Source organism: Ovis canadensis, chromosome 1 (assembly GCF_042477335.2).
Source record: "Ovis canadensis isolate MfBH-ARS-UI-01 breed Bighorn chromosome 1, ARS-UI_OviCan_v2, whole genome shotgun sequence".
Lineage (NCBI taxonomy): Eukaryota > Metazoa > Chordata > Mammalia > Artiodactyla > Bovidae > Ovis > Ovis canadensis.
The window spans coordinates 179274114-179288847 of NC_091245.1; the positions used below are offsets into that span (position 1 = coordinate 179274114).

Sequence of the window (14734 nt, forward strand, 5' to 3'; positions counted from 1 at the left end):
AGTTTCTTTGGGTCAGGAATCCAAGCATGACTGAGCTGAGTTCTTTGTTTCATAGTCTCTCAATAGGCTACAGTCAGGGTGTCAGCTAGGGCTGGGACCTTACCTAGTGGCTTGACTGGGGAAGGACCTCCTTTTAAGCTTACTGGTTGTCCCAGTGTAGTGCTTTATCCACTGCAACACATATTGGTGATTATTAGATTTATTTAAGAATCATTCTTTGGGTCTTAAATCCAGCCATGGAATCATCTAACTCTTTTCAGTTCTTCCTGTTTACTCAATCATTAGTGTCTGTATGAGTGTGTAGGACACAGGAAGGAAGGGAATTTGATCATATGTTAGCATAACTTATATTCATTTTTAAGAATTATGCTTTTCTATTTTCCTTAGGTGCCTTAGCTGGACCAATTATTGTGGAGCCACATGTCACAGCAGTATGGGGAAAGAATGTTTCGTTGAAGTGTTTAATTGAAGTAAATGAAACTATAACACAAATTTCATGGGAGAAGATACATGGCAAAAGTTCACAGACTGTTGCAGTCCATCATCCTCAACATGGATTCTCTGTTCAAGGAGAATATCAGGGAAGAGTCTTGTTTAAAAACTATTCAATTAACGATGCAACAATTACTCTACACAACATAGGATTCTCTGATTCTGGAAAATACATATGCAAAGCTGTTACATTCCCACTTGGAAATGCTGAGTCCTCTACAACTGTAACTGTATTAGGTACGTGTACTTGAATTGTGTATTTTGGTGGTAGTGGTGAGGATTATAGTAAAAACATTTTCAAAAACTTAAAAATGATTGAAATTACATATAAATGTAGATTTTAAATGAAAGAATTCAAATGTGATTTTTCAATTTCTGTCATAAAACTCTGATTCTAGACTCTGTTTAAACAAATCTTGTCCTCATCTACCTGTCTGTATAATGCTATGTAGTTCGTAACTTTTTTACTTTGTTCAGGAAAGATTGTTTTTTATTTATAATACTAAGTGCTAATATTCTTTGATGTTTATTTCCCCTCAAACTTCAGCCTTTAATTAAATTATCATGTTTAAATAAGCTTTTCCATTTTTTTAAATGACTGTAGTCTTAGAGCCATTGATGTCTTATGTGTGTTTTTCAAATCAGATTTTTATTTCTGCTGTTGTGGATTTGCATAGCTATTTGAATCATGGGCTGTTGCTTCCATTGAAGGATCTTCTACCTTTTACTGTATGATAACTGTTAAAATTTATGGTGAACTTTAGAAAGAGCTTATTAGCATTAAAATAGCCACCTGCAGTGAAAGGTAAACCAATCTGGAATAGCTGGTGAGTACTCATAGAATACTAGTATGAGGACCAAGGACTACTAGCAACCTCAGCCATTTCCACCCAAAGTGGAACGCCTTTAGTGGGTGGTCTTTGCTCTGAATCCACCTGTTTGCCTGTCAGGGATTTTGTCAGGTCTGCTAATAGCTTTCCCTACTCTATCCTCCTTCTCCTTTCTCCAAGATGTTATTCCTTTATAAACTTTTTGCCCTGCTCACTTGATCTCACTGTCTGCTTCAAGAGAACCAAACAGTTACACAGCCTCTGATATTTAATGGTATGATTTCAGGATCTCTGAGGTTCAGGAAAGAAATTTTGTCCAAATTTGTTATATATTTTTTCATGTTGAGAAAAACTATTTAAAAATAGAAATAAAATTAAATATTTGAAGATTTTGTATTTAAGACCTTGTCCTAAGGGCTGTGGGAAAAATATAACTTAGGTTTACAAAATTGATACTTTTGAGAACAGTTTTGATTGGAAGACAAGGTATTAATATCTAAAAAGTCAAGTACAAACCATTGGGGTAAAAAATTAAAAAAAATAAGTGTCAAGAAAAGAAAATAGCTTGTATGTAGAAGAGAGAACTCATGAGAATAAGATTTTTTACTTTTTATTTTAGTAATCCTTCCTAAATTAATAAACATTCAATGGTTTAAAACTCAGGATTATTTAAAGTATAAGACCAGTCATGATTTTACCTGTGTCTGCTTCTCTAATTTCATCTATTCCATTCCTTGCTCTACTTCTCCCAACAGCCCAAATTTTATAATCATAATGAACTATTTGTGGTATGTTAACATTTATGTTTTTATATATATTTTTTGTTATGCCTCTCTTCTCCAGAGATTACCACCTTTCCCCTCCTGTCTTTTTCTTCCTACATTTCTTCTATTTAACTGTTGCTCATCAAACTACATCCTTTTGGTAGCCATTTAAAAAATATCTAGCCCTCTGCTGTTTGATGGGGATTTTATTTTGCTCTTTTGCCATTGTATCTTGAGCTTATCTTTGTTGTTGCAGTTAATTTACACTTATTGTATGTCTTTTTCACTATAAACCTGTGGTGGACTGCAACTGTGCGCTTTAAAATTTGACTTTGTGTCTGTAAAGCTTATAAGAGTTTCTGGTGTGTAGCAATAGTACACTAAGTGTTATTTAGGTAGGGTATGGAAATAGCTAAGTTAACTCTAGTTCAGAAATGTTTTGTTGAAAAATAGTTGAGCCAGTCCTTGAATTGTGTAAACATACGGAGGGGAAATAAGTGAGCCAATGCAAGGAGACAGAAAACAACATATATTAGGGCAGAGTTTCTTCACCATGGCATTGTTGAAGTTTGGGGCTGGAAATTTTTGCTGTGGTAAACTGTCCTGTCCATTATAGACTGTTCAGCAGCCTTCATGCCATCTACCCACTAGATACTAGTAGCAGTTCCTTAGAAGCTGTGACAAGTTAGAATGTCTCCCAACATTGCCAAGTGTCCTCTGAGGGACCACTGAACAATCTGTTGATTGTTCAAAGGATTTATATAAAGTCAAGAATTAAAGGCTAGAAATGTAGAGTAGGACCACTTTAAAGTAACTTGAATATCAAGATTGGGAATTTGAGCCTTCTATTACTTGAAATGCAAACTGAGCATGTTGTATTTCTCACTTCTCTTATTCTCAAGTTCTGTTTATTTTATTTTTTATTATTTTTGACTGTACCACGTGACACATGGGATCTTAGTTCTCTGACCAGGAATTGAACCCATGCCTTTAGTGAAAAGTGCATAGCTCTAACCACTGTACCGCCAGGGAAGTCCCAGAGTCTTGTTGTTTAAAGTGTGGTTCATGAGCCAGCAGCAGTGGTATCACTTGGGAGCTTGTTAGAAATACAGAATTCAGATCCTCCCCAGACTTGTTGAATGATAAATCTGTTATAGCAAGATCCCCAAGTCATTTTTATGCACAGTAGGTAAAGTTTGAAAAACACTACTGTGACCATCTTCTCACCTTGCTTAGAGGAGTGTCTAACTCATAGACTTGATTTGTAAGTAATGTGATGAAAGTTGTCATTTAGGAAGATCAGTCAGGTGTTTTGATGGATTACAGTGAAGAGTCCTGAAATCATAATACCTCAGATGGGAGGCCATGAAAGCTTGAAGTTAATTTTCTAATTTATGCCACTTGAGTGAAGAAGGGAGCTATTAGGAAGGAAAAACTAACAGAACTTTGTAACTGGCTATATATAAGAAACCAAGGTTTGAACAGTAACAGGTTTTGAGCCTTAGTGGTTGAGTAAATTATGTTGCCATTAATTTAAATTGGCATGTCTGAATGAAAATCATATTGGGGATTGGGAGGATGAGATGATGAATTCAACCTTTGACTTACTGAGTTGGAGGATACATAGACAAATCCCACATTTTGTATCAGAAGTGAATAAAATTAGGGATCATTCAGGTAGTAATGTTTATTAGATAAAAATTTTTAAGAGACATACAGAAAGTAACTGAAGTTTTATTAGGGTAGGGATTAGAAGAAAAAGAGATGAACAGTTCAAAAACATGGCTTTGCAAAATACTGTTAAAGTAATATTATTTATATCAAGAGAAGATAAAGTTTTTAAGATTGCTCTAGCACATTTTTCCCACAATGAGAATCAAGCCCTACAGGAATGATTTCAGTGACCCATTTTTTTCAATGTTCCTGTGGTTGGCACATACAACTTCTCAGGTGGCGCTAGCAGTAAAGAGCCCACCTGCCAATGCAGCAGACATGAGAGATGCAGGTTCACTTCCTGGGTTAGAAAGATCCCGTGGAGGAGGGCATGGCAACCCACTCCAGTATTCTTGCCTGAAGAATCCCATGGACAGAGGAGCCCGGTGGGCTACAGTCCATAGTGTCACAGTTGGACACGACTGAAACGACCTAGCATGCATGGTTGGCACATAGTTACTGTCATTCTAAACGCATATCCCAGAAGTTAAGCTATTACTTAGAGCAGATACCTGAAGGCATTAGAACTTAATTCTTTTGGAACTGATTGGGAAGAACTGCTCTAAGTATCAAATTTCTACCAAGTCAGTCAAAGAAAATAGACAAAGAAAAGCATTGAGTGTGTAGATTAGGCAGAGATAGTGACATTAGAGTTTCAAAGGAGTGGTAGTAATAGACCTGAATTAAGGGAATGTAATATAGCAAAACACTTTTAAGAAAATTGAACAACAAATGTCCCATAGCAGAAGTTACTGTATAATTGATTGCTTCTTCTTGATATATGAAATGTTATATAGTGGTTAAAATCGTAGTTAAGAGAAGTATTGCTGCTTGAAAATAAAATGAGCCACAAAATTGTAGGAATGCCATGATTACATCTATATAGACACTGGAAACAAAAATAAAGAGAAAGAAGTGGAAGTATATGATAATGACTGTATTAGTATATTATAGTTGTGGATATTTTTCTTTGTTTTTTTTTCCAGTTTTTAGTAATACTTTTGTAATAATAATAAAAAAAGACTTCTACTGCCAGACATAATGGAGTAAGAGAGATTGGATTTACCCTTTCTCTCTCTAACAAGAAAACTAACCAACTAGTTCTTAGTCATTGGGCAATAGGTGTGATGAGATTATGATCCCTGAAAGAAGAAAGATAAGCAAGAATTCTACAGTTGCTCCAGCCTCCTCTTTAGTCAGTCTCCGGTGACAACTCAAGTGACAAGGGCTTCAAGTAAAGAATGCTGGTCTCACTGAGTTTAAGAGATGGATTGGACAGATGTTTAGAATTTGTGGAGCAGAAAGTAGAAAGAAGGGAGTATCTAAGGGAAAGAATGTGTGTGCTTTAGAGACCTACAGAAGGACCCTCTGAAGTCTTTGGTTTAGAACTTGCTGTGTACATGTGGAGGTACTTTGGAGGTGGGGGAAAGAACCAGCAGAAAGAAGTGGTCTTAACAATCCTGGTGTTAATACAGGGCTAGGAAAATATCCTATTCCTCCAAATCAGAGTATAGAGGGCACTGGGTAGGAGAGGGAGCGACAGTGAAACCTCTAGGGACAAAGTGCAGAGAAGCTAACTAAAATGTTGGGAAATATGAGAAAAGTAACTTTAGAAAGCCAGTGTGGTCTACAACCAGGGGTTTGAGTCCCTTCAGAAGAAATAGAAATAATATAATTTAAAATTAACTTTAAAATAATTTTTAAATTTTCTCAAAGATGAAAACCTCTATTGATGGCACAGGTTATTCACACTGACTTTGCCATGGTTGGGGGATGGGCAAGTGAAATATTAAAAACCATTGAAAACTTCAAAGAAATAACAATATAGTAGGGAATATACACTAAAGTCTAAGAAAAAGTAGAAACATAGAAATAAACCTAGCTCTGAAAGCTGAAATCTGCATTCAACTTTGAGGACATTCAACAATTCAGAAGAGATACCTAAGATGACGAACTAAGATTTTGAGAGCCTTGAGAAGTGAGGAGAGACAAATATCCAAATGTATGTCTGCTCAAGATGGAATGTCTAATAACTTTTCTTATATTCTCCTGGTACCCAGCAACTTAACATTTTCAGAAGAATAGTTCATCCACAGTAAACTAGCCTTATTACAGACTTCAAGGCTTGGCTTATATCACTTGAGTAATCTGAAATTGAGATCCTGGGCTGGATAGTGTTCTTAGAAGTTAGCTTAGCAGAAGAAAAGAAAGATCCTTTCTGGAAGAAAGGTACTGTATTCTAAGCCTCAAATTATTTCTACCTTAATTATTCAAATTCAAGCATATGATCTGCTTGAATGACCAGGCATACAAGTAAAGAAGACCCCAGAAGCAGCCAGTGCAAACAAGAAGAGAAAAAGACCTGTGTAAGGTGTTGGAATTATCTGATATAGACTATGAAACAGTGCTTACCATTTGAAGGGATAAGTCAATCTATTGAATTTCTGCAGAGAACAAGAAACTGTCAGTCGTGTCCATCTCTGTGCCCGCATGGACTATATAGCTTGTCAGGCTCCTCTGTGCATGGGATTCTCCAGGCAAAAACCCTGGAGAATTCCCTTCTCCAGGGAATCTTCTCCATCCAGAGACTGAAACCAGGTCTTCATTACAGGCAGATTCTTTACCATCTGAGCTACCAGCAAAGCCCATATATGTATGTATGTATGTGTGTGTGTGTGTGTGTGTGTATGATGTCTATGTATCTATATAATGTATATGTATATATAATGTATATGTGTGTGTGTATATATTTATATATATATTTATCTCACATAGTAATTTGTCCTCGAAGTACAGAGGTAATTCTTAGTACAAGCATATCTCGGAGATAACGTGGTTTTGGTTCCAGACCAATAAAGTAAATACCACAGTAAAACAGTCACATGAATTTTTTGGTTTCACAGTGTTATAAAGATTATGTTTATACTACACTGTGGTCTATTAAGTGTGCAATAGCATTGTCTTAACAATGTATATAATTTAGCTAAAAAATTAGTGTATTGCTAAAAAATACTTACCATCATCTGAGTCTTCAGCCAGTTTTAATCTTTTTACAGTAGTAACATCTGAGATTATAGACCATCATAACAAATAGAATAATAATGAAAAAGCTTGAAATATTGCGAGAATTACCAAAATGTGACAGAGATAGGAAGTGAGCAAATGCTGTTGGAAAAATGATGATAATAGATTTGCTCAATACAGGGTTACCAGAAGCCTTCAATTTGTGAATAATACAATATCTGTGAAGCACAATGGAGTGAGGTGTGCCTGTATATAAAAAACTATTAACAGATGAATTTTATACATTTGAATTAAAAACTTCTGCTCATCAAAACACACTATAATGAGAGAAGCCCTAAGTGGTAGAAGATACTGCACATATAATCAGAAATGGACTCTCCCCAATCAGTAAGGAAAAAAAAAAGGACTTTAAAAGGTATTTTCAGGAAAATCCCAGATGGCTCATGAACAAGACAAGGTTCTTAGTGTCATTTATAATCTGAGAAGTTAAAAACAGGGTCCCTATTATATGCTGTTATATACTTACAAGATTGTCAGACACTGAGAAGTCTGACAGTATCAACTGTAGTGGGTATGTTGGGACCAATCAAAGTGCTAAGACTGAGAGTAAATTGGTACTTTGGAAAGTTTTTTGGCCTTACTTGGTAAAGTTGGAAATAAACATAGAAACAAGAGAAAAACTAGGGAAACATTTTTTAAAATATACCAAGATACATGAGTGAAAATGTTTCTTACAAAATCATTTTTTTCCAAAGAGGAAGCAGCACCAATTAGATTAAAAACTTAATGGACACAGTAAACTATAGGCTGGAGCCTAAGAACACATGAAGTGAGTACTAAGAAATTTATGCAGAAAGGAGCATATGAAATTTACTGGAAAATCTGAAGAGATTGCTAGCATGTATGTGGAGGGTAGATTAAAAGGGTCTAACATGAAGGTTACTTCTGCTGAGGATCTTTCTTATATCAGATAAAGGTAGGTAGCATGTACATTTCAGTAAGCATAACTGTTAATGACACTATATTTTAACAGTTGTAATTTAAATATAAGCATTTTTGCCACAGCTTGAAGCATTATATATTAAAACTGCTTTTTTATTTTCCATTTCAGAATAATAGTACCTTTAATCTCCTAAGGGAAATTATGATTAAGTTCGCATATTTTTTTTTTTAATATGTTAACTTTGGATGAAACTCATTTGTCCCTATAAAAAAAGGTGTATCTCTATCCGGGCAGGGAGAACCATCTTTGTGATGGTTATATAAAGTCTTGCTTCTAGATTGGCCTGACTCAGTCTTCTCTTGTTCTAAGAATCCATTTGATGTTGGCATTTAGTGTGTGTGTATTTTACGTTCAGTTGTCCCTAAGTTTATGAAATGTGGCTAGATGTGGCTTGGAAGGAGTAAATATGCTCTTAATTGAAATGTAACTAATTTTTTAAAATTTAAACAGTTGAACCTACTGTGAGCCTGATTAAAGGGCCAGATTCTTTAATTGATGGAGGAAATGAAACAGTAGCAGCCATTTGTATCGCAGCCACTGGAAAACCAGTTGCACATATTGATTGGGAAGGTGATCTTGGAGAAATGGAATCCACTACAACTTCTTTTCCAAATGAAACAGCAACAATTGTCAGCCAATACAAGCTTTTTCCTACCAGATTTGCCAAAGGAAGGAGAATTACTTGTGTTGTAAAACATCCAGCCTTGGAAAAGGACATCCGATATTCCTTCATATTAGATATACAGTGTAAGTAAATAATAATGTTTGCTTTTTAAACATTATGTGTTTTAATGTTATTCCTCTAACATAATTCTGTATCAAATTGTATTTAGTTTGAATATGTAGTATTCCTATATTATTGCAAATTTCCCTTGTTGACATTTTTTCTTAATTAAAAAAAAATTTTTTTATGGAAATTTCATTTAACCAGAATGTTATTGTCAGTTTGTAAAGACAATGATTAAAGTTGCTGTCTAACGTAAAATTATTTAGCCTTGTCTTTTTTAGACCTTAAAAATAGGCTAGACTTAGGTGAATTGTGGAAATTTGTACCTCAGAATGTTCAGTACTTGGAGAAAAACAGCGGCTTCTCCAATCCAGTTAATTTAGCTGTTGTTCATTTTTATGCATGCTACCCCTGATATTTTCAGTAGGAATTTTTAATTTCCTAGATGCATTTTAATTAGCTGGAAAATTTGTTCTTTCAATATTATTTGTAGTCAAATTTTGTTGATGACATTCTAAGATCCTCATAAAGGTAAAACATTAAAGTGGTCATTGGGATAATAGTAATCTTAGATAAATGGGCTTCCCTGGTGGCTCCCACGGTAAAGAGTCTGCCTGCAATGCAGGAGACCCGGGTTTGATTCCTGGGTCTGGAAGATCCCCTGGAGAAGGAAATGGGAACCCACTCCAGCATTCTTGCCTGGAAAATCCCATGGACAGAGGAGCCTGATAGGCTACAGTCCATGGGGTTGCAAAGAGTCAAAAACTGGCCCATCCTGTGCTGCTTTTTTTCTCAAGAGATGCTCTCTTATGTGTGTATTTATGTGGAGATATATATCTATATGGATGTCATATATATGATACATATGTGTATATACTTTCCCCTTTTTATAAAGTTTCTCACTTTAAATTCTTTGTGTAGCACTTCAAAATTTGAGCAAGAGAAATGCAGATAGCTTATAGTAAAGATAATGAAAGTTAAGTAGGTTAAAGATAAAATTATGAAAAGTCTCTGGGTTCTTGTGTCATTTCCATCCATGCACAGATCATAAATCTAGCTAGGTTTTTAAAGGAGATGTTCTGTTTTTGTTGTTTTGTTTTTTTGATATGACGTGCATGGAATTTTAATTTACACATATTCATTATACTTCATGTGATTGTTTTGAAAACTAATTATAAGGATCTTTTTCAACATTTATAGAGTTAAACTTGAGAAGCTATCTTATGTGGATTTTATTGCCATTGTATTCTTGAGTGCAAATACAGTCCTAGTAGTAGTCCCTTCTCATTGTAATTTGTCAGTATCCGTGAAGGGTTGGTTACAGGACTCCTGCTTATGCCAAAATCCAGGCATGCTCCAATCCTTTATATAAAATGGGATATATTTGCATATAATTTTTCATCCACAGTTGGTTGAATCCACAGAAACTGAACTCATAAAGATGGCTGGCTGTACCTTTTCTCCTCATTTTTCTATCTTGTACATACTCTTATTCTTTTTTCTTATAAAATTTAGATTCAATTGTAAGTCCATTAGTTTTTTTATATGTATTTTATCTTCCCTGTATCTAATAATGACTGAAATTTTCATCAGTTATGTATACTATTATTTTTTGTTTGCTTAAATGCAATTTTAAAATATAAAAATATTTCTCCTGATGTAAGACTTTATAATTATGGCTTAGACTTTATTGGCCTACACCTAAAATATTCTTATTCTTTCTTGCTGTTGTTAATTAGGCCCTATTGAACATGTAAACAAAGTTTGAGGAGATAAAATCTTATATGCAAAATTCATATCTCAAAATTAAGAGGTATTCTTTGAGGATACTTTAATATCTATCTTATCCTCTGTTGAAAATAAACGCACAGATATCTGTACTGTTCTTTCAGCAACATTAATTATTACCAATTTTAAATTAGAAAAAAATGTTAATTCTTGGTATTTGTGAGGCAGGCCTTTTGAAATTATTAAGGTAATTGTACCTTGTTTGAAGTTTAACTTTTTACCACTGTTTTTTGTAAACCTTACTGACTTCAGGCTTCCCTGCATAGTTAAAAGACTGACCTGGTCTCTCTAACCTCCCGTCTGGCCTGCTTTTTGTCTAGTTTACTTGTGTAGCTCACAGAAGGTTGGAAGGTCTCTGCACCATACTTAAGTATCATTTCTTTACCTTCTCTCGTATCATTCTATATTTTTCCTTGTTAGCCCTCATAATAGATTTTTGTTAAATTTTTTAAAATATTATCTTCCCTGTTACCATTAGAATATTAGTATTATAAATACAGATTATCTATACTAAATATCTAAAACAGTGCCTGTCACTTAATAGGAGCTAAACGAATAATGGTTCAGTGAATGATTAGTATTGGAATTCACAGTTTGAAAGTATACATTTATATTGATGTTAGATGTGGATAATTACTCATTTAATTAAGTAGTACATATGCTAAAAGACCTTTGGATACATTGAATGGATAAAAGTTCATGTTTTGGAACAGTTGAGGCCTCAGAAAATTTACTTTAGTTGTAATTATAGTCTTAGAAAGTTTGTCATATCTCTCATGCCCTATGGATAGTAAGTGTATGATATTATTATATTAATTATAATATGATTTATCTTAATATATTAATTTAAACAATATTAATCATAATATAACACATTGATTAAATGTATGAATATTGTATTTTATACTTTTTTATAATTAACTTGATATATTTTAGGACATATTTCCTTTCACATTAAACATTTCTTTAAAGACAGTTTTATGTAGTGACTTGGTGCTTAAATGCCATGTCTCATTATCAGATTACTATATTTTCTTTGTTTATCTACTTCTGTATATTTCATAATAGGACTCATATTTTGCTTTTGGTGATTACAAGTTTATTAATATTCTTAGTGTCCAACATGCTTATAGTTGTCTAGTGTTTGGTGCTCATTGTCCACTCATTCATTTATTTTAGTTACCCAGAGTTTATTGAGTTTGTTGTTGTTCAGTTGCTGAGTCATTTCCGACTCTTTGCAACCCCATGGACTGTAACAGCCTGCTGGGCTCCTCTGTCCATGAGGTAGGTTTTCCAGGCAAAAATACTGCAGTGGGTTGCTATTTCCTTCCCCAGGGGATCTTCCCGATCCAGTGATCAAACGCATGTCTCCTGCTTGGCAGGCAGATTCTTTACCACTGAGCCACTTGGGATTGAATACTATATTGCTTATTTCTTATGTGTATGAGAGAAGGAAAGTACACAGCTTCTGACGTTGTAAAGTTGTTAATACTTTATCATTGTATATTGCATCTATTGTTACCAAAAGATAATCTGCTGTATAATGCATTTATTTTATAGATGCTCCTGAGGTTTCAGTAACAGGCTATGATGGAAACTGGTTCGTAGGAAGAAAAGGTGTTAATCTCAAATGTAATGCTGATGCAAATCCACCACCCTTCAAATCTGTGTGGAGCAGGTAATACTGTTGATAGTTCTAAAAAGGAATTATTTAAAAGTCAAAAGTGTTCTTCAGTGCATATTTGAAGTTGTTTTTATCAGTGTAATATACGATCACCGTAATAGCTGGAAATCTTTCACATGTTTTTGGGTTTCACCTCTCCCCGCCTTCCAGTCCCCTCAATTCTGTCTCTCAGGGGCTACCTTGGCAACTTTAGTAATTTTTCCTGGCATTTATCATCATAGGTCTTAAACTTACTTCTTAAACTACTAATTTTTAACACTGTCTATTGGCTTACTATAAAAATGAAAACTCAGTTTTATATCTGCCTGTTCACAAACATACCCATATACATATTCCTGCCCTTTATCATCCCAGTGAAATTAAGCTAGTCTCAGTGACATTCAGTTCAGTTAAGTTCAGTCGCTCAGTCTTGTCTGACTCTTTGCAACCCCATGAATTGCAGCACTCCAGGCCTCCCTGTCCATCACCAGCTCCCAGAGTGACATTAAGCAGCCTTTAAATTGTGTAATCATTGCCTCCCTATAATAGATAAATATTATTTACTGAGAACTAAGTAGTATACTAGAATTTTGTTTTATTTTTTAAAGCTGTTTGTTTCTCCTGAGGTTAATAATTCCTTCTTTTTACTTGTGTAGTTTACTGACAAGCCTTAATTCTCTTTCTTTGTGAAATTTTAGACTGTTCTGCTGAGATTTCATTCTTATTTCTCAGTATTTGAAACTTCCACCCTTGCCCCCCAACCCCACAACCCCACCTTTTCAATCTAGAGAATTTTATCTGTTACCTATAAATTCTTCTTTTCTCTCTCTCTCTCTCTCTTTTTTTTTTCCTTTATTTTTTGGGTTATTTCCCCTACTTTTTTTTTTTTTCTGTTTGCTCATACTAGAATTCCTATTTATTGTATACTAAACAGTCTTTTTCAATTTTCAAATAATTTTTGTTGTTCTCCCAAGATTTCTTTGCTTTTTTCCCCACCATTGATTAAAAATTTTCTTTTGAGATATGTTCAGTGTTTCTGAGAGTGTTTTCTTATTCTTTGTTCTTTTTCATAGCACCCTTTTCATCTTTTATGGATGTATCTTCTGGTTTCTAAATTGGGATACTAGAGTTATTTCCTTGGCAGAGTTTTTCTGTTTCTTACATATTGTTTCTTTTTTCTTCCAGGTTCTTTTGTTGTTGTTGTTTGGTCTTATTTTGTAGATATTTCTTGATTTTCTCAGTTGTCCATTCATTTCACAGTGATGCATTAAAATGCTGAGTGGAAACTCTCTATAGTGGAGAGTACTTATTGGGTAGATTCTACTATAGAGGAGGTTATTTCCCTGAAGAAGCTTTAGATACCACTTATTGAAGAGTGGAGTTCTTTTTTTCATGAATTAACCTTCATTATTTTGCCTAAAGCATGAATACCTGGTATCTGTGCAGAGTTGAGTGGAGTCGGTTTTGTTTTGTTTTTTTTTTCAGCTTTCAACTAATCTCCTATTTGTAGCCCTCTGCCTTACTGGCCTTCTGCAGTACAGTGGGTCAGACTCTGATCTTTGGCTTCTTTGGGCCAAATTGGCTGCATTCTTATTCATGTGCCTCCTGCAAGGACTTCTTCAGCCAAAAGCAGAGCTTTTCAACCTTGTCACTCCTGACATTTTGGGCTCGATAAATCTTTGTTGTTGGAGACAGTCTTGTGGACTATTAGGATATTTTAGTGGCATCCCTGGCCTTGCTTCTCTAGAGTCAGTACCACACACTTGCCCTACTCTGAGCTATGACCACCAAAACTGTTTCAAGGTATACAAGATATGTCCCCTGGAGACAGAATTACTTCTGTCTTTTTATCTGTCTTCTGTCTGGGAAACACTGGCTTAATGCATATATTGTTTTCCCTATCTGTTTTCTGTCTTCTAAAAGTTTTTAATACATCTTGTATGATGAATTCTGCCTCCTTTTTCTCTTTCTCTTTGTTGGTCTTTAATATTGCTCCTGTTTTAGGTGGTATTTTGTGGGATCAGAGAAAGAATATATTTGGTTAACCTGTTGTCTTTAAGCAAAGGTAAAGTTTTAAAGTAGTGAAGGCCTTCTAGTCACATTTTCTTCAAAGTGGGAAGCAGGCATTGGTTAAGATGTGTGATAGGGTGTTTCTGACAGTCATACACTTCTGAGTTCTCATTATAGTGTCTGCACTTGGAGCAGTCTTTTGAATAAATCATTTAACCTTTCTGATCCTTTGTTTCCTCATTGATAATAGTACTCCACAAAGTTTTTGTGAGGGTAAAGCTGATGAATCTAAACCATGTAGTGTAGGTACAAGAGCCTGTAAGGTGTTTAGCATGTCCTTTGTTGTGAGTTTAATATGGTATTTATATTTTTCTAGCTTCTTTGAATAAGCACCTTTAAAAGATTATAAGCCATTTTTATATTTCTCAGAATTAAAGGGATTAGAATTTAGGGCCCAAAGTACAGAGCTAATTGGTAAGATACATAGACTTCATATTCATTCTTGTACTTCTAGAGAAAGAGTTCACCTTTTGAAAGCTGATGTTTGTAAAAGTGTTCTTTCCAAGGTCCTCTTAGGAAGAAAATATGAAGTTTTTATTTTTTAAATAATTTAAGAATATTACCTTTACCCTTCAATGCTAAATTAAGTCATAGCAACTCTGCTGCTGCTGCTGCTGCTGCTGCTGCTGCTGCTACTGCTGCTAAGTCACTTCAGTCGTG

General features: G+C 34.7%; 1 protein-coding gene across 2 annotated transcripts in view; it reads left to right on the forward strand.

The window, feature by feature from the left end:
• The window catches only part of NECTIN3 (nectin cell adhesion molecule 3), a 120780-nt gene that overhangs the window by 41773 nt on the left and 64273 nt on the right, over positions 1-14734 (forward strand). For both annotated transcript variants that reach the window (XM_069552941.1, XM_069552940.1), the window contains exons 2-4: positions 388-729; positions 8277-8573; positions 11902-12019. In XM_069552941.1, the coding sequence (XP_069409042.1) occupies positions 388-729; positions 8277-8573; positions 11902-12019 (757 nt within the window). The remainder of the gene's footprint in view (positions 1-387; positions 730-8276; positions 8574-11901; positions 12020-14734) is intronic.